The 19,910-nt window shown below is 39.5% G+C and overlaps 2 protein-coding genes across 3 annotated transcripts; one reads left to right on the top strand and one right to left on the bottom strand.

The window, feature by feature from the left end:
• Positions 1-142: 142 nt before the first annotated feature.
• On the bottom strand, positions 143-4,633 carry IleRS (Isoleucyl-tRNA synthetase). Its single transcript, XM_089596212.1, has 5 exons — positions 4,230-4,633; positions 3,394-4,091; positions 2,747-3,321; positions 828-2,670; positions 143-749 (listed from the first exon to the last, which is right to left on the bottom strand). The coding sequence occupies exons 1-5, from the start codon at positions 4,421-4,423 to the stop codon at positions 292-294; spliced, it is 3,768 nt and encodes a 1,255-aa protein (XP_089452338.1). The 5' UTR covers positions 4,424-4,633; the 3' UTR covers positions 143-291.
• Positions 4,634-9,706: 5,073 nt separating this feature from the next.
• LOC106639550 (synaptic vesicle glycoprotein 2B) lies at positions 9,707-16,480 on the top strand. Of its 2 annotated transcripts, XM_089596537.1 has the most exons (13): positions 9,805-9,822; positions 9,951-10,016; positions 11,599-11,665; positions 11,912-12,073; positions 13,489-13,651; positions 14,021-14,142; positions 14,239-14,474; positions 14,552-14,709; positions 14,796-14,952; positions 15,448-15,559; positions 15,640-15,799; positions 16,182-16,309; positions 16,378-16,480. In XM_089596537.1, the coding sequence occupies exons 4-13, from the start codon at positions 11,989-11,991 to the stop codon at positions 16,422-16,424; spliced, it is 1,368 nt and encodes a 455-aa protein (XP_089452663.1). In that variant the 5' UTR covers positions 9,805-9,822; positions 9,951-10,016; positions 11,599-11,665; positions 11,912-11,988; the 3' UTR covers positions 16,425-16,480. The 2 variants fall into 2 exon arrangements, with proteins under 2 accessions (XP_014208713.2, XP_089452663.1); XM_014353227.3 differs by lacking the exon at positions 11,599-11,665 and having other exon boundaries at positions 9,707-9,822.
• The last annotated feature ends 3,430 nt before the right edge of the window (positions 16,481-19,910 follow it).

Here is a 19,910-nt window from a genome sequence, read left to right as displayed (position 1 = left end):
TCTCTACACAGTATACTTTTTTCGTTACCATTTTAATTTCATTTTGTACAAAAAATGACAGATAACGGAAGGTACGTGAAATAAGTATTGTAAAATAACTTAGATATTTTTATTATTTTTTATTATTATTAAATACTGTAATCTAATCGTATTTACAATCACACTGTTGTAAACGTAATCGTGATTCAGTGAGATGTTATTTATAAATTGATTGGATGAGTTGTGATAAAGTCGTCTCGACCGTTTTAAAAATTGTAAGAATAGTATAAAAATTAACAAAAAAGTGTATGCTCACGGGGTCGTTTGTATGATGAATCCATGTAGCTTAAGTGTATCAACTGGAGGAAGTAACAAATTTGAATTTTTGTAAAATAGTCCAAGTCTCTTTTTGAGGCTTTCCTGACTGAGGATGAAATTTCCTTGAGGATTTTCTAGTAGCACCGTGCCCTTACTCTCTTTACCTTGCACATTTATGAACCGACAGGCTGGCTGCTTGAGAACTGGTTCTGTGCTTGGTGGCTCATCGCCAATCTTGACGACACTTACAAGAGCTCCATTTAAGGACGAAATTTTCGTGCTCTCGTCGACTTGTTTGCCTTCAATAAATAATCCGTAGTGGCAACCGTAAATACCGAATATCTTGTTGATTTCGGCCTTCAATTGGGCACAGTCAGTGATTCGCGAGCCAGCGCTCTCCAGTAGGATGGTCCCAATTCGGCTAGTGGACCCATACCTCGGCTGAATTGAGCCTGTAAGCCCGTAGCTCGTGAGAATTGTATCAAAAAAATCAATATGTGAGTGGGATTAAAGAAAAATCGGTCACAAACCATGCAACTGTACATTGACGTAAGTGCTAAAAGGCTGGCTTGCGTCTCCTGTAGCTGAAGGAGCGTCAGGCGTCTGATTGCCAGTCGAAACGCGGACTAGCAACAGGTGTAGCTCAGCGCCTTTAATATTGCTGGTCTCCTCGAGAACCGGTTTGGTATTAGCAGGCATATCGCGGACGTGCTTCTGGGGCGTCTTGGTCGTCGTCTCGATGAATTCCTGATGGCTGACGATTATTCGAGCGATGTCGGGAGCATCAGCAGCCGTAGCTGTGATCTCGTAGTAGACGATAGCCTCGTCGAGCGGCACGAGTTTGGCCTTCTTGCGGAGCTTCTGCACCCGGTTGATAACTTCGCGTGCAAGACCCTCGTCTTTCATGCTCTCGTCGGGCGTGATGTCGAGCAGTACAAGGACGTTGGCCTCGCTGTGAGCCTCGTAGCGCTTGGCAAGCTGCTCGGCAGCTGGGCCCTCGAATTTGAACATCAGCCGGAGGTCTTGCTCCGTGAGCTCGTGCCCATTGACCTCGATACGCTGTGTGGCTACGAAGGCTTGGAGCTGCTCGTCGCTGAGCTCTCGGATGGCCACCCCGACGGATTTGAAATCCGACTTGAGTCGCGCCCCGAGGCTCTTATGGTCGGGCTCAGCGCGCAGCTGTACTCCGTATTTGCTCTTGTCGGTGGTCACCGTGAGCTCCTTAACGTTCAGTTCCTCGAGAATGTAGGACTTGAGGGTGAGAAGTTCCGTGAGTACTTCGGCGTCCTGGTGGATGACCACGATTTCGGGTAGAGGGTACTTGACCGGCAGGGTTTTCCGGTCGCGCACGATACGGCCCAGCTCGATGACAGTCTGCATACAGGCGACGGCTCGCTCGGTGGGCTCGTCGACTAAGCTGGCGCACGCCTCCGGTATCATGTGGTAGTGGACGCTCGCTAGCTCGGCCGCTGATGAGTCGGAACTAAGGTATCGGCGCAGCTTCTGGTACATGAATTCAGTGAGGAAGGGGGTAAAGGGCGCGTTGATGCGTACCATCATGTAGACCACGCGGAATAGAGTGTTGAGGGCCAGCTGACAGTCCTCCTTCGATCCAGTGTCGCCCTTGATACGCCTACGGTTCATGCGCACGTACCAATTGGTCAGATTGTCAATGTACTTGACGAGCTTTGGCACGACGGTGTAGAGACGATAGGCCTGCATTTCGTTCTTGAGGAACTGCAACAGCGTCTCGGTGAAGGAGATTATCCAGCGATCCATAACGTTACTGGATTCATTGCCTTGAACCTCCTTGTACACAAAGTTGCAGCGTTCCTCGTGCTCGAAGCGCTCGATGTTCTGGATGAGAAAGCGGAACGCGTTGTACCACGGTAGGAATACGTCCTTGATCACGTCGCGCACGCCCTCCTCCTTGAAGCGAAGATTTTCCGCTCGGACGACTGGCGAGTTTATGAGGTAAAGCCTGAGCGCGTCCGCGCCATACTTGTTGACTACCTCCATCGGATCGGGGTAGTTTTTTTTACGCTTCGACATCTTTTGTCCATCCGAAGCCAAGATCAGTCCATTGGCTATGAGGTTTTTGAAAGGAGGCTTACCGAACAGGGCCGTTGATATGACCAACAGTGTATAGAACCAGCCACGGGTTTGGTCGATTCCCTCAGCTACAAAGTCCGCTGGGAAGCTTTCTTCGAACTCTTTGGTTCGCTCGAAGGGATAGTGCAACTGCGCGTACGGCATCGAACCAGACTCAAACCAGCAGTCAAAGACCTCTGGTACGCGACTGAGAGGAGGGCAGCCAGGACGCTTCGACGGAATTTTCAAGTCGTCGATGTTTTCTCTATGTATGTCCGTTATCTAAACAACAAAGCATATTTTTTTTTTTTCCTGCAACCATGGATAAAACTTTTTAGGCAGTTGTAATTGCAATTACCTTTTTTCCTGTCAACTTTTCGAGCTCAGCAATGCTTCCAACACAAACGACTTCTTTTCTATCTTCGGAGATCCAAATTGGAATAGGATTGCCCCAGTAACGATTTCTGCTGATTGCCCAATCTCGAGCTTCCTTCAACCAATTGCCAAAGCGCTTATCTTTCACGTAATCCGGAACCCAGTATGTTTGAGCGTTAGTTTCTAGTAGCTTGTCCTTGAATGATTCTACTCTGATGAACCAAGAAGGCACAGCTTTATAAATAAGAGGTGTATCCGAGCGCCAGCAGAAAGGATAAGTATGTTTTTTCGTGTCATTTTTAATCAATCTTCCCTTTGATCGAAGGTACTTGATGATCTCTTTGTCTGCATCCTTAACATGTTTTCCAAGAAAATCTTTAACAGGTTCCGTGAAACACCCACGACTGTCTACAGGACACACGATTTCTTGGTCTTTGGTAATTACTCCTGCCTGTAAACAACAGCGATAATCATCTTCTCCAAAGTATGGTGCCTGATGAACTACACCGGTACCAGAGTCGGCTCCCACATACTTATCATTCAAAACTCTGAATGCTCCTGTAAAATATGAAGGTCAGAAAATGGATTTACAGAAGTGGAATGCATAATTTATGTAAAAAAAAAAAATACCTTTTTCTCTTAGATGTGAAAAGTACGGGAACAACGGTTCATAAGATTTGCCAAGTAAATCGGAACCTTTTCTTTTTCTTTTTATAGTGTACAGATCATTTGATTTGTAAACTTCCTCAAGCCTTGATTCCAATAAAACAAAAATCTTTCCTGTTTCATGATCCAGAACGTCAACATATTCAAAGTCTGGATTGCAGCACAGGGCCAAATTACTCGGCAAAGTCCACGGCGTCGTCGTCCACGCCAGCATACTGACATTAGGCTCGTCCAGAAGAGGAAATGAAATCACAACAGCTGGATCGACGACGTCTTTATAATTCTGGCCAGACTCGAAATTCGATAGTGGCGTGTTACAGACAGTTGAATAGGGCATTACTTTGACACCTTGGTAAACCAAACCCTTGTCGTACAGCTGTTTAAAGACCCACCATATGGATTCCATGTACCAGGGGTATAATGTTTTGTAGTCGTTTTTAAAATCTATCCACCTTCCCAGTCTGCCAACAATCTTTTCCCATTCTGAGGCATACCTCATGACTATGCTCCTGCACTCCTTGTTGTAATTGGCAATGCCCATTTTCATAACATCATCGGGGCCCTTGATGTTCAGAGCTTTGTCGATCTCGAATTCAACGGGCAGGCCGTGCGTGTCCCAGCCAAACCGTCGCTCCACGTGATAACCTCTCTGGTGCGCGTACCTGCGGGATTATTGACATGAAGCGTATGCTTCTACTGTACTACCATCACGCAGTTAAATTTTTTTTTTTTTTTTTTCCCTCAAGAGAGTTGGATATTTTTAGTAGTAGAGAGGAAAAGTAAAGCCGATTTCTCCTTACCTGGTGACCACATCTTTGATGGTACCAGCCAAAATGTGACCATAATGGGGCAAGCCGGTGGCAAAGGGTGGCCCATCGTAGAAGGAATATCGGGGCTTGCCCTTGGACTGCTTCAAGCAATTATTGAACACATCGAGCTTCTTCCAGAGCTCCAAAATCACCTGCTCCTCTTCCGGAAAGTTTATAGACTCCATTTTTGCTAGTTTACAACTATATCCAGAGGGGCAAGTATAATTTATCCACACCGGTGTATCGTGGGAGAGCACTCGTTCGGCCAAATCTGATGCAACAACTTGACAAAAAACAAAAACAATACCTGTACCCAATAAGTATTCCGTGAGTACAATCGATACAATGTGATTGAACAACTCACACAGTGGATGTAACAAAAACTCTATATGCTCTCAAATAGTTGTAAGTATAAGATTTCGACGTGCATCAGGTGCAAACTGCAGATGTAAAAATGTTAGATCCACGTGTGCTACCCAGACTTCTGCTATAGTTCTGCTGTGCCGGGCCGGGGACCATTTTTGATTGTCACTACGCGTCATATGACACGTCAAGTGATTTATGCTGAAATTCCTTGAAAAAATATATAAGCTCATAAGTACACAGTTGATTTAAAAAATTGAGTATTTAGTTAATTTCAAGTCAATTGAGACATCCAAGTTCAAGTACAGTTGGTTGAAAGAAGAACTGTGAGATCGAATATATTTTGGATAATTTTTTTCTAGCATTTTTACTGGGAAAATTGAAAACGCCGATCTTCTAAACCTTGACGCTAAAAGAATAAAAAAAAAAAAAATTTACATCGTTGTACGCACTTTGTTGAACACATTTATAATACTGTACCAATATGTGCATAAACATTTTCAAGTGTAAGTGTACATGTCACTGGTGACCCTAAAAAATTCGTGCACCAAAGTTTTCTGTCCTCGTAATATAATTGATAATAAGTTCGAATGCAAGATGAAAATTTTCACTAGCAGTTACGTAAGAAGAGAAAAAAAAAATAAGACACAGAAATGAATGATTCGTCGACGCAAACGGTATCTTTTGGCCAATTTTTTTTTATGTGCTTAACCTTCGAAGCTCTCTAAAAAGGTATAATCCAACTTACGTCACTTTTTATTTTTTCGCGTATTTATAAATGTACTCACGACTTTTCACATATTCATGTACATACTATCACGAAAACGCTTAAAAAAAAAAGTATAAATTTAGAGATACACGTGCCCTCAATGTATATAACCACGAAGGCCGATCGTTACACTCCCGTGATAATATTTATCTCCCTTAAATTCAACAAGTCCTCGTATTTTAAAGTTATTCTCGGAAAGCGTACAAAAAGTGTACAGGTAAGCGCGGAACGCCTTGAAAAAGTATGCATGATTTACTGCGATTTTTTAAAACGATTTCTTGGTAACGATTGAAAGGAAATGAGACGAGATGAGAGATTATTTGTAGCGCAACGTATTAAGATTCGAGACGATTGCGCTGCATCGAAAAATTATCTGAACTTGAATGAATTAGCCTTTACTTCTCCACCTCACGCATCACGATTCGGCTCAATTATTTACAAATTGATCGCCAGCACCATCAATTACGCACACCGTACTTTTTCAAATTCTCTCTGACATTTGATGAGCAAAATACCCATACTCACTCCAAGAGATGTTACACTTGAGCTTTTGTGCGTCACTACTCGATCGTTGGAATAAGAACACACACACACAGATTCATAAACTCATCTTATCTATTAATAAACGTGCAGTCATGTCTCTGGGTGGAAAATAATGCTTTCCAATGAAAACGGAAGAAACAAAAGGGCAGATTAACAATTTGTGAAATTCATATTCGCACATATAGAGTATACAACTTGTTTGTCTCTACTCTTCCATGTAAATTTCAACAGTCGCGTTATTAACTCTTGTATCACTTGAGTTTACTTTGCTCATTGAAATCGCTCGATTTGGTTGTTAGCACAAAGAGTTGAAACAACACTCTTTTAGCCCCGAAAAAACCAAGATCACGTAATATCCTTCCAGCACCGTAAGGTTCACGAGCGTAAACCATATTTTGCGATCAGTGTAAGCTGGGAGAGAAAAAAATAATACGAAAATCATCATAGGCAGACAAGTTAGAGGCCTGAGTCACTCGGCAGTGATTTAATGAAAAAAGTTTAGTGACGTTACTAGATCAAGATCAAACAGAACCTAAATAACGCGCTTGAAAGATCCACACGGATCTTCTGATTAGTCGTTAAGTGGCAAGCATAACTTTACCATGGTAGCGCTTTTAAATGATATTTTCTTCAAGGGAATCACACATCCACGATATATTCCTTATGAAACGTTTAATATTGAATCGATGTGTATATTGCATTTTCACGTATGACAGCGTTTTACAAATGGGAAAATAAAACCTAATGATTCCATCAGTAAACGCAATACACTTTATACACCAACCACGGAAATAGCTGTTAAGTATAGCTAGTTAAACAAAATTCACGGATTTTATGATCTAATTATAAATGTATGCTTTAATCAGTAAATATTGACAGTAGTTGTTAAGTAGATCCCGACAAATTGAGTTTAAGATATAGATTGTGTGGTACACCCATTCCATGTAATTCATCATTAACGTGTAATCGCACGTATAAAATAATAAAATCAAAATGTATTTACGTCACGCAACGTACCACCTTAACATTGATATTTTATACAGGGGGGCCTTATGAGTCACGCCTGGGTGTATTTTATTAGTATATAACACATCACGTAAGTATGTTTTCGACGCGTCTTTCTGCTCTCGAGTATATACTTATTTTTTCCCCCCCAGGTCTGAGTAAATATTTTGTACCGATGCTACAATTTTTCTTTCTTTATTATTTACCTTACCGTACCAAGCAATGTATACTATTTCTTTGCTAAAATTTCTTTAGTCATTGACAATCTAACGCGCTTGAATTTGTTGGTCATCGTACGGGGGCCAAGACCGCACTAAAAAGAGTAAAAATTTGACAAAATCGAACAAACTTTTGCATTTAGACGCCATCGATGTTTATTCAATTGCGATTAATATAATATACACACGTATAAATACATATATTTTGCTTCGAAGCATTTGTTTCATTTCAAATAATGATACTTATTTCCTCATTTTCTACTACTACTACTACTACAAATGAGCATACAATAAGTATTTAATATAAAAGTCAAATAAACAAATAAAGTGTGTATTTCTGATGAGAACATTCGTTTATTCCGATAAAAGAAAAGAAAAGAAAAAACTCGAGAGCCGATTGTGCTAAAATAAGATTTTCCCAAAGCCATAAGCAAAAAGATACAAAAACGCACAAGCAATGTCGGCAATCGTTGTAATCAACAATTCGCGTGTCAACGATTCATCGATTGTCACCGATGCGCCTGGGAAAATTACTCATCCCCCTCTTGTATCGCTGATGGTCCCGATCTCCGCACGGAAATTTTTCTCGCTCGTCCGATGCACCTCTGTTATTATAATAAAACTCACCTATCGGACCGGTGATATATGTTTGTTTGCTCATCATCGTTTGCCATTGAATTAAGGATAACGCGAAAAACATAACATGTATACCTACACGTATAATACATATATATATATACATATCTGGTTAATCCACAGGTGGTGCGTAATGCAAGATAAACCAGTATAGTCATGTCACGTATACACAAAACTCAACCACGGGATTTCCAAAAAAATTCATCATCATGATTTTTTTATTTTATTTTAAACTTTCATCTTACTTCTCCAGGGACGAAACTGCCTGCACCTACCAATGGGGTTTGCCATACTCGCTTCTCAACAACATTTCCAATACATATATGTGCAAACGTACGTTATACATAAACCAAGCGTGTATCAATAGCGACGGTAACGTTGTTGCCTGAAAAAGTTGCGGGAACAAATAAACGTAAACATCCTCCGGTTGTCGGGTGATTAATCGTAAGCGAGAGGGTGCATATTATAGTATAGTCAACTGTTTGCTCGAAGGCACGTACATAATTATTATATTGTGTCCATTTGTAAAACGTACAAGATCATATCGGCCACGGAGCGTTTTATCCTCGATAGATTGTCAACGTATGCAAGAGAAGTTGCGCTCCCTCGTAAGTATTATAATAACGCACTCGCAATTGGATTATTTGAGAAACGTGTGTGTGTTTCTTGGATTCATCGCGCAGCTGAAGTGTCAATGATGTTCTAGTTCGTATCATCGTAACGAGGCGACAAAAAAACAAAGTTCGCGCGAAACTTGTTTGGAAAACGTGCGCGTCGATCCGATGATAAAAAAAAAAAAAAAAAAAAAAAGAAAAAAAACTTATCTGTAGACCTTACAGGGATTATAAACTACAGCAATAAAAATAATTAGTCGAAAGCGGGATGTGTACCACGTTAGATATGAAAAAAAAAAAAAAAAATCACCCGAGGACAGACACGCTCCCCTGCGAAGGGGAATCAAACTTTCCGCAATCGAGGCTTGTCGAAGATAGCACAGCGATAATAAATCATAGAAGAAATGAGAAAAAAATCATGTGTGCATTGGTATTTGTATGTACACTGTTGAAGGAGTGTTCCAGTCAACATTGCGAAAAAAAAAAAAAAAAAAAAAAAAAAAAAAAAAAAAAAGTCGCTCGTACATCCATATCAGAAATAAACACACAAACACTCTCTCTCTCAACTCTCCCGCAAATTGAGTAAGTGATTCGATCCCTGTATACACATGTATAAACAAGGTCCCGTTCAATTCCCACCCGCATACTCGCATCAAAATAAATAAACCCAGTGAGAGTTGGTGTACACAGGTGCAAGGACCAACGGAGCCCTAACACGCGACCGTATAGGATCTACATAGGAAAATCTTGGTCTACCCGTACACATATTAAAAGGTACAACGCAACCACAATAACCCGCTTTATCAGCGCATAGACAGATATACGCGTGTATACAACAATACAGGTGTAAATCGTGTATACGTGTCGGGCGGTCTGGGGGGGGGGTGTAGCGTTTAAAAAAGCGCGCCTGGCCGAGCCGAGACTCTCACTCGAGTGCGCCCATCCATCCTCGGCTGGCGCGCTAAATTACAATACTTACACCTGCTCACCCCTCCGTCGTTTCTCGCCCCGTGTACGTGCACAGCAATGCCAATTACACCCACGATTTCGTCTCGGTTCTATTCACTCAATTGTTAGATATTCACTTTGACGTATATAGTGCGAGTGCGTCTCTCTGTCCAGTGTAAGCAACGGTTAAACAGCGGTGTATACTTGGAAGTCGGAGATTTGCGCGAGTCTGCACTGGTGAAAAGGAGATAATTGATCGGTAACGCGAGCGCAACTCGCTCTCGTTGGGTATACCAAAGTACATACCCGCGGGCTGATATATCGGTTGGTCCGAGGGGGTGTCGCGTTTTTGCGAGGGTATAAAGTTGTTTCGCGATTTTTCGGGAGACAGGAAGAAATAATAAACAAAAAAAAATATTAAAAAGAAGATAAAACAACGGGCACACGGTGCGAGGGATATGTGATGAAGTCGCCGGTGATCAATGACGGCAAGTATATAATACATATATGTATATGTGTATCGACGGAGTGCCTGTTCTCGTTCACCGCGAGATGAAGTTGTTCGTGTAAATTTTACCTGGTCTTGATGTTTCCTGTGTGCGTTTGTTGTTCAAAGGTAACGATCAAGCGAGCGAGATCAGTGACGTGCCGGCGGATTTCGAACGGGCTATCTCTCTCACGGGTAAATATGTTTTTTTTTTTTTTTTTTTCATCGCATGGTTTCTCATTTCACAAGTTGTATGCCTGTACAATCATAGCTCGTGGTGGAGGGGCTCGTGGAAGTTTCTCCCAGTAAGGATAGGTTTCCCGATGTAACGGCGGTTTTTTCAATCATTGCTGGTTCTGAGCGTTAAAGTTCATCTGGAATAAAAACCTTTACCTGGTTCTTGTGAAAATAATAATAAAAAAAAGTATTGATAATCGAATTGTTGACACTTAAAATCTAAATGACGAGCTAATTTTTTAATTTTTATTTTTTCACGCAAATCTGCAATTTTTCATATTTTGTTTCTCATTGGCAATTGTGGACTAATCAAAACAGGGAGTACCCAAAATCACAAAAAAGTCTGTACCTGATGAATCGTTCGGAATCGTTGACACATACGTGAGTGATTAGATGTGGGAACTTTGCTTGAAATCGTTCACGAACGTATTTGTTATTTGCTCAATTTTCCTGGGTAATATAATTTACATACACACAAGTTTGCGAAAATTGCGTCATTTTCACTCGATACTTCCGCAATTGTCATGAATTTTTTTTTGTTGTTGTTGAAAATACCTGATTTTTTAAGATTTTACCGCGGAATTTTGATATTAGATTAACAAATGGCACAATAATTACGAAAATATTGCAGATATTTGGTCACCAAAGTAGTTTTAAAACTTTTGAAAAATTGAAAATCATGTTCGCTGTGATTGTCGGTGAAACTCTCGGCTGAGATGAATTTTCATGAGCCACATTGCACGTAATGCATACACACCTCACGCTAACAGTCTGTTGTTGGGCTTTCATAGATGGGCAAAACATTATTTTTAAAATTTTGCACTAAAAAAACGTTGGCTTACCTATTATAAAAATCGCTCCACGTATTACATGTGCTGTACTAACCTGGAAAGCTGCATGCGGCTTCAAATGCCTTTGGATCCTTTGATTGCCTACGAAAATTTGTTTGAACAGATTTGCTCATAAAAGTTAAGTTCCAAAATCACTTAAAAAACGTTTTGTTGCAATTTTTGCTTAAATAATTGTAACCGAGAAAATATTTTTATGAAAAAAAAAAAAAAAAATCACAGGCGCGACAGGATTTTGTGCATCTGAAACTCATACTTTTGCTTACCGCTTGCCACACATTGACGACCGACTCGTACAGTAATTAATCGAAGAATGTTAAAACAACCAATCGCTGTTCGCAAAAATATAATACATCAGCACATTCTCGCACGTGAGAGAGGTAATTAAAATGAAGAAGAGTCCAACCCAATCTGTCATTTTTATCTCTTTTCCCTTGCACGTGCAGCTGCGGGCCGCTATATATGCATGTACATAATTACATACGTGTGTAAGGCATGAATAACTTCAAAAAAATTACGCGGCTGTAACTCTCGCCTCTTGTTGTCATTGTTCCTCCTACTAAGCAAGTTATTCACGTATTGCACGTTTATTATGAAAAAAATTATTTAGTGCGTCCATAACATGCAAAAACGAATGTCCTCGTGCACCACGACGACTGGCGTTCTCAAAAAACGAAATTGACTTTTAATAGGTTTGGCACTAACCTGTCGTGAATACTTTCCGAAGCGAGTTGACTTTTCAATATTCTCGCACTCACGGTAACGTATAACGTTATAATTCTTATTTTCACCACAAATTTCTTTCTTTCTTTTTTTTTTTTTTTTTTTTTTTTTCTTATCTAATCTACTGATTTTTGTGCTAAAAAAAAAAAAAAAAAAAAAAAAAATAAAAAATAAACTACGTACTTTAGATCACCTATAGTTTGCGAACTCTACGTACAGAGCGAGAAGAAAAGTGTTAAATTAAACAACTGCCCGTTGTCTTTTTTTTTCGTGTCAACACAGGCCATGGAAAATTCAATTACTTACTGCTGTTGGCGATCGTGCCGACTTCTTGGGCAGCCGTGTACTCTTCCTCGTCCATGTCTTACATACTACCCTCGACGGAATGCGACCTAAAGTTCACGGATCTGGAAAAGGGCATGCTCACCTCGATGCCCTCAGCAGGTGGGAATGAAATCTATCTTACTTCATTTTTTTCCATCACTTATTGCTATCTTATCGGTACTTTGCGTAAACTATTATCTTTGTAATTTTTCTTTATTTTTTGAGACAACAGGAGAGACGGAAGTAGTGTTTTTTCAATGAGTAAGTTCTCGTTTTTTCTGAAACGCATTAATTCTTCCATTTAAATGAAAATCTATTCACGGACTTGAGTTTCACCAATATCTAAAGCTTTACATTTTCCACATCGGTTGGAATATTTCTTTGTTGAACAGTTTTTTTTTTTCTTCATTTCGATGCTGGCTCAAAAACAATCAACAAATAGAAGGTAATTTTGGTTGGGTGCATTAATTTCGCAAATATCAGAAAAATGAGAACCAATTTGAGAAAAAAGGCACTTTCAAATTAAAAATTAAATGTATGATAAATTATTTAATTAAATAAATGAATCAATTGGATATGCTGATCAAAACAATTTGTTTCTTTCGGTCACTGAAAGTTAGGGCATATGCAAGCTGTGCTATTAACCAATTGGTTATAAATTAGTAAAATTTGGCTTGGTAAAGGCCTTATAATTAAAAGTTGCCGGAAAGTTGCAAACGAATGAAATAAATTGATTTTGACAGCATAGCCGATGGATTAATTTATTTAATTAAAATAACACGATGTCGATAGAATTGGTTCATTGATTATGATTAATTATTAATAAAACAATTTGTGTGTTTTCAAATACTTTGACAATAATTTAACCTGATTTTTGCAATTTATGATCATTGAGTTGTAAAAAACGTGTAAATATACCAATATAGTGACAAGAAAAGTTTTTTTTTTTCTCCAGTCGCATTGGGAAAAAAACTTTTAGAGACTCATACTTTTAATACAACGCACACATCACATGTTATAAGTACACAGAGGAACCGTAATCATGTGACGTATACTTTGAATTTTTTTTTTTTTTCTTTTTTTTGTTTACATTGCTATAAAAAAATAAGATGGAATTAGGTAATCATTTAATTATCTGAAAATCAGTTACGCGATGCATAATAAAAGTTATTATTTTATGGTTAAAACTATATCATGAGTCAGTGTTTTTAGTATTGTAGGCATAATATTTTGTTTCACCATGAAGTAATAATGAAAAGGAAATCAAAAAGATATCGGTACTTTTTTATCAATAATTTTTCAACATTTTGATGTACCTAAAAATAAACACGTCATTTTCAAGGGTACAACTGAAACAAGGCCTACAGCAACTCGTCACTGTCAATCAGTCGACAACTGATTAACCGAACGCACTTTTACAAATAATGGCCTTATCCCCCGCTCGCGAAATACTTACAAAGCTGATAAATTTTTCTTATTTTTCTTCACTTCAAATCAGTCATATTAAAACAAAACAAACGTATTTTTCATCACAGGAATGGTAATAATGTCGTTGGTATGGGGATTCATCATCGACGCATTCGGTAGGAGGAAAATCATAGTCTACGGGTCTCTCTGTTTTGCCATTAACACTTTGGCCAGCACTTTCAGCCAGACCTCGTGGCAGCTCATAATTTTCAAGTTCATCGACGGCGTTGTGTAAGCACAAATACAATGTCACATATACTATTTGGACACCATCCCGACAAGATAGCCAGAGTCAATATACCATATAATCGTTACGATTAATTTGTCCATACAAATTTCACAAATAATTGAATCTCATTAACGATTTTTTACGCATCACATCCGCGATGACACCCCAATAGTTTTTATCCTCCTTTTAACCCGTAAGTGAAAATAAACGTATTAAAAGCCTTACCAAATTCTAGCTGTTTTTTCCAGTCAAACGAAGGCTTGACAGTTTTCATTATTATTCATTTGACAATACCTAAAATCTTGAAAAAAAAAAAAAAAAAAAAAAAAAAAAAAAACAACGAGTTAATGGTCGATTTTTTGATTCCAAAGGATGTCCGGTCCATACGCGGCGTTGCAGTCCTACTTGGCGGAGGTTCACAGCGAGCACAACAGGTCGCGGATCTACATGTGCGTAGGAATGGTGATAGCCGTTGGAAACATAAGCCTACCATGTGGGTACACCCAAGCGAGTTCACGTATATCAATATATAATATACATGTATATCGGAAAAAGCTCCAAGACTCACGAAATATCCGATTTCCGGCAGGTCTGGCGTGGCTGGTGATCCCGCGCAAGTGGCCCCTGTCCGACTGGGTGGAGATCACCTCGTGGAGGCTCTTCCTGGGCTTCACCTCGCTACCGGGTTTGGCCGCGGGCTTCGCCTTTTACTTCTTCCCGGAGAGCCCGCGCTTCCTCCTGGCCACGCGGCGCCACGACTCCGCCCTCGAGGTGTACAAACAAATCTACTCCCTCAACACGGGCAAACACCCCGACACCTATCCCGTAAGTTTCAGCCCCGGCTTTTCCCCCGAATATCGGTGTCGCTGACGAGCCCGTGTTTTTCTCGTCCCCATCCACAGGTCGCCAGCCTCGAGGAGGAGGATACCATCAAAATACAAGGGGTCACGTTCAAGGAGACCCTCAAGGGCTGCTGCAAGCAAATACAGCCGATCTTCATGCCGCCGAACGTCGTCAATCTCGTTTTGACCTCCGCCATCCAGTGCGGCGCGACTTTAGGGTAAGGGCGACTTTACCCCTGTATTTTCGTGTATATACGGAGTTGGCTCGAATAACTTTCCTTTTTTTTTTTTTTTCTCTCAACAGATCAAATACGCTGAGACTGTGGATGCCGATGGTCTTTGCCGTGCTCGAGACCTACGAGCAAGCGCACTTGGGCGGTCCCTCCACGACCATATGCTACAAAATCGGCAACGCCGGCTTCGTCAACGGCACTGCGAGTGAGGTCGTGCAGTGCTCCAACGTGAGTGGTGACGATTTTTATTTCAAGTTGATTTCGGTTACAAAAAAAATTGGGCTCACCAGGGATGAATTTTAATTTCACAATTTATTGGGGCATTAAACACCTACATTTCATATAAAGCACATTGAAATTAAATGAAAAGCAGTTAATTTTTTTTTTTTTTTTTTTTTTTTTCCTCGAATGCTTTTCTACTGTTTACACGCTGTGGCAAATGTATGTTAAAATCATTTACCTTCAAGTAGTAAAGTACTGCCGATTTTTCATCAACTTTTGCCGATCATCCATAAACTTTAATACGCGAGCAACCAATGAAAAAGCAGTTTTGTTGCATTCGTTTAATCATTGGATCGTAGTAAAATCCACACATTATGTCACAATAATTTTTAATATTTTGCACTCTTACGTGTCGGTCATACCTATACATAGTGAGCATGGCCACGTATTTACGTAATAATTGCAAAAACTGATTAAACTGAACCGAATACATCCATATAGGTTGTCAACGACACGGTCTATACAAATTCAATAGTCATATCGGTCGCAACGGTCATAGGGTACATTATTGCCAGAAGCCTAGTGAATGTCATTGGCAAGAGGATCCTCATGGGTGAGATGAATACGTTGTATACTCCCTGCATGTTAATACTTTTTTTTTTTTATTATAAACAAAAGCATTCTTGTTTTCAGGGATTTGCTTTTTTGGAGCTGGCTGTTGTTGCGGGGCTCTATACTGGGCCAGGAACTCGAACGAAATCCTAGCGATAGCATCGGTGTTTGTCGCGCTGACTAGTATCGGCGGCACCATAGTCAATAATTTTATCGTCGACGTGTTTCCGACTACTTTGAGGTAAGCTAAGGGCCAAACGTACGTGTACAACAATAAGTGACTAAATTACGAAATGCCAAAATTTTGCAATGTCGCTCACCCAGAAAGTACCTCATATTGATGTTAACTGAGGGTGTACAAGCGTAAAATAGCCGATGATTAATAATTTGTATAAAATTGTTCCAATGAAATGTTTTCCGTGAAAACTAAACTGAATTGTGATCTTTGGATTTACCTGTGCTTACATACGATCGCAATTCTCGGCATCCCAATGAAAAATTAATATCGTAAACACCTGATTTTTATGAACCCGTCTCGACTGTACGTGCCATTTACGACTGTACCAAGAAAATTTTAGTAATGCTCACATCATCTAAACATCTTTAACAATTTTTTTTTTCAGAGCCATGGCTTTGAGCGGGACAACAATAATAGGTCGCATGGGAGCTTTCGTGGGTAACCTGGTGTTCCCCATACTCTTCAGTCTGGATTGTTTGGCGCCATTCATAATGATAGGCTCCGCCTGCTTGAGTGAGTAAACTGGCAAACGAATAAACATGTGTGCAAGTGTCAGCAAAAGCCAACGTTTTTGATTTCAGTGTGTGCTCTGTTGGTTCTGGTCTTACCAAGGAAAACAAAAGGTTGACGCCATTTCGAGACCGACTGTCTAAACCAATCTCTTTGGAACGAAAACATTTTTGCCGAGCGTGAAAAACGTTAATCGTGTACATTAATTGCACATAGTATTGTACAGGAAACTCGCGGAAACGCTTAATTAAGTTTAAGAAACGATCGCTTCTGTCGTACGCAACAAAAGATTGTGATAATCATTTTTTTTTTTTTTTTGTTCTATTCATAATTTGTGTGTATGATTTAATACTTTAGGTATCCGTCATTGTAAATAACACACATGTACAGTGCCACTTTGAGTAATAATCGTCGGCTCTCGGTAACGCAGTTTAAAACGTGTTCATAATTCATAGCGTATATTATGTATTTTTTAATAAACTTTTTAAGTATTGTTCATTGCGTGGCAGTATTGTTGGGATATATAACACACAAACGAGTTTTTTGTAAAAAAAAAAAAAAAAAAAAATTCCTATACACGCATTCACAAAAGTATAACTGGTGAGATAAGCGTGAAAAATCACGACGTCTCGATTGTAAGCCTTACCGTTATACCTCTCACCCGTGCCGTTACTATTTTCGTTTTTGCAACCGCGTATACACTCAACTTTTACGTAAACACGCGCCGCAATTTCTCCAGAAATGACGCATAAAGCACAGCGTAACGCTCAATGATGTAAAAAAGGGCAGGTGGGGGAGGGGCAAGAATTAGACGACTGGCTTTTTCACCCACACCCAACTCAGCGTACCCATCTATAATGAGCTGCTCGAGTGAAAAATCGCCGTTAACGTTGATAAACGTGATCAACAATATACGCTGCGCCTCGAGGGAGGGAGTCGATTGACGCGGAGCGCAAACAAGTTTGAAAAAGCGCGTCTTATCCATTTTCCGACCAATACGTTGTAACCCCAGCATGCCAGTATATGTATATTACAACGGACGAAAGAATGACCTGGCTATCAGGGTCAGCAAGAAGAAGCTGATGATAAACCCGGTGAATAACACGCGCACGCATGGCACAACAAGCTATGATAGCGTCATTTATGAAAATCGAACAGAAGAAAAAGCAGAGGAGGAGAGCTCGGAACTTTTTTTTTTTTTTTTTTTTTTTTTCCCTTTCAAGTATATATCGAAAAGAGAGGAGTAGGCGATAGATAGCGATTACGAAAAAGTACCGTTGCTCGATGATATAAGCGCATCTCCGAGCTGGTGGAGCTGGTAGTAGCTTTGGCGCCTCTTTCTCGCTCACAGATTCACTTGGCGTGTCGAGGAGAGTCAGGCCAAGCGGTGTATCGTCTGTGGCTTACATGCCGTATTTTTTATTTTTCTCCTCGAGTCGTACGTCTACGTGAAAACTGGGTGGAGGAGACTCGGCATCGAAGTAGCCGTGAGTTTCATTTTTTTCTTTGGGATTTTTAGTTGAAAAAAAATAATAATAATTTGAGAGAATTAAAAAAAAATGTTTTTTTACTACATTTGATCCTTCCGTTTTTTTTACGTAGCTTAATTTGGACTCTTTTTTAACGATACAGCAACTGTTTCAGTCTCGAATGTTACATTTTTTTATTGTCTGTAAATACATTTTTAAATTACATCAAGTATAGGCATCGAATATTTCATACGTATTTTCGGATGTAGGAAACAAAAAAAATATTATTTAATCTTGGGCGAATCATATTGGTATCAGCAATAAAAATGTAAATCAGTAGTTTAAGGGATAAAAATGATCACAAAAAATGCCTGATCTACTGCAGCTGTACGGACTGACATTATAATTTCATCTTCATTAAAAAGTCTTGGATTTGCGAAACCGTTAATCTAGAAACTTGAGTTTTCAAATTGAATTAAAACCGTTTCATTCGGAGGCAATCACCATTATCCGCAAACGATAAGTGGTTTCACTGTGCCGAGAAGTAAGTAGTAATTTGCGTCGCAAGAGTTCTCTGCCACACAATAATTGCTCGATGTTGGACGCACGTACGTTACAATTAATTCCTATAAATAAACACCGTGGGCGTCGAAGAGTTTATTTTTACACTCCGAGCGAGTAAAAATAATGTTGTACACAACCGATTTCTATCGCATTGCGACCAAATTTTTGTCAAACAATATAATTACGAATATTCTTCTCGCGCGCGTTTAACAAATTTTAAACTCTCTTGTAAATCGCAAAGTAAAACCAAACACCTTTCGAGTCAAGTAACTAGTCAAAGTCATTGTCCTACAGTTATTACCAACATATATATATATATTGCTATGCACAATTGCGCAAACTCGAGGGAGTAAAAATTAAGTTTATTGCCATCGCGATCGATCTCCTATAAATAAGCTCTGATGAGTTGTCTGGAGATTACACCTGATTGCGCGAACAATGCTGTCCCTGCGTGTACACGCGTCCATCTGCGTCGTGCATCACGCCCTTGAGCATATTTTAATATTATGTATTACGCGCGCGATCGGCTGTAATATTTTTAATGACTCGAAGTACTTACATTAATTATTGGCACATATATAAGGAAACGTGGAATCCTCACGCCTCATTTACTTATTCGGTGTTACATGAATACCTTCTATTGAATTATTGCTGCCGTCGGCTAATACTTACGCGAACTTTCCGGATTAAATTGTAAAAAAAAAAATGTTCACGCTCCCGCCACGTGCTCGCCCAGCCGGCTTTATTACCTGAACCCTCTCTTTCGCAGATTTTTTTTTTTTTTTTTTTTTTTCCAACTCCACATGTGTGCGCCAGTGTTTATTTTTGCAACGAGGAGCAGAGAGAACAAGTTTGTCTCTTTTCATGTTGGAGCATCGCGGATTTGAGCTTACAGCTTGACTCTCGAGGCTCCAGTAATAATATATAGTTTTTATTCGTTTTTATTCCGTTGTTTAGCCCCACACGAGTACTGGACACCATTTCGAATGAAAATTTCAGAGCACCGTTTTTTCAATGCAACATTAATGTATTTAATCTAAATATTTTAAATACACATATTATATAATAATGTACGGTTTCAGTTCTTCCCACGACTTTGTAGTTGTGTACGTCAAAGATCATTGAAATATTTAATCATTGGAAGCTAAAAAAAACCGATAAAAATCAATAAAAATAAATTAAACAAAAAAATTAAAATATGATAATCAGTATAATTTTAGCTCGCGTGTTTGGTTAAAAAAAAAAAACTTTCTACACGGTTTGGAAAATTAAAAATAAAGTATACGAGTTTTTAAAATTTGTTTTTACAAAGTTTGAAATTACGATGTTTCCAAACTGCAGTTTTCGCCGATCATTTGCTTACAGCTTGAGTGACAAATTACATCACTCGCCCAATCCAGTGCAATTGTAACTCGATGATACGTGCAGCTTCTCTTACGTAAGACCACTTGAGTTTCATTGAAATTAAATTTTCATCTCTGGCGGTTGCGTCGAAACTGTAATGGATCGCGGGTGTAATGTGTCATAGGCAAACAAGAAAATCATCGATTTCTTATAACTTAATTTCCGCA

This window comes from Copidosoma floridanum, unplaced genomic scaffold (genome assembly GCF_036245765.1).
Source record: "Copidosoma floridanum isolate Cflo_tuat_1 unplaced genomic scaffold, Cflo_Japanese_pri ptg000030l, whole genome shotgun sequence".
In the NCBI taxonomy this organism is placed as follows: Eukaryota; Metazoa; Arthropoda; class Insecta; order Hymenoptera; family Encyrtidae; genus Copidosoma; species Copidosoma floridanum.
The sequence above is the reverse complement of the archived record's forward strand: the minus strand, read 5'-3'. Positions and strand labels throughout refer to the sequence as shown.

Excerpts from the sequence above, each read along its gene's own strand:
- IleRS (XM_089596212.1), bottom strand. The coding sequence starts at position 4,423 with ATGGAGTCTATAAACTTTCCGGAAGAGGAGCAGGTGATTTTGGAGCTC. Across the intron at positions 4,092-4,229 it reads ATCAAAGATGTGGTCACCAG|GTACGCGCACCAGAGAGGTT; the intron begins GTAAGGAGAAAT and ends ATAATCCCGCAG. Across the intron at positions 750-827 it reads CGTCAATGTACAGTTGCATG|GCTCAATTCAGCCGAGGTAT; the intron begins GTTTGTGACCGA and ends ACGGGCTTACAG.
- LOC106639550 (XM_014353227.3), top strand. The coding sequence starts at position 9,798 with ATGAAGTCGCCGGTGATCAATGACG. Across the intron at positions 9,823-9,950 it reads GTCGCCGGTGATCAATGACG|GTAACGATCAAGCGAGCGAG; the intron begins GCAAGTATATAA and ends TGTTGTTCAAAG. Across the intron at positions 14,475-14,551 it reads AACACCCCGACACCTATCCC|GTCGCCAGCCTCGAGGAGGA; the intron begins GTAAGTTTCAGC and ends CCCCATCCACAG.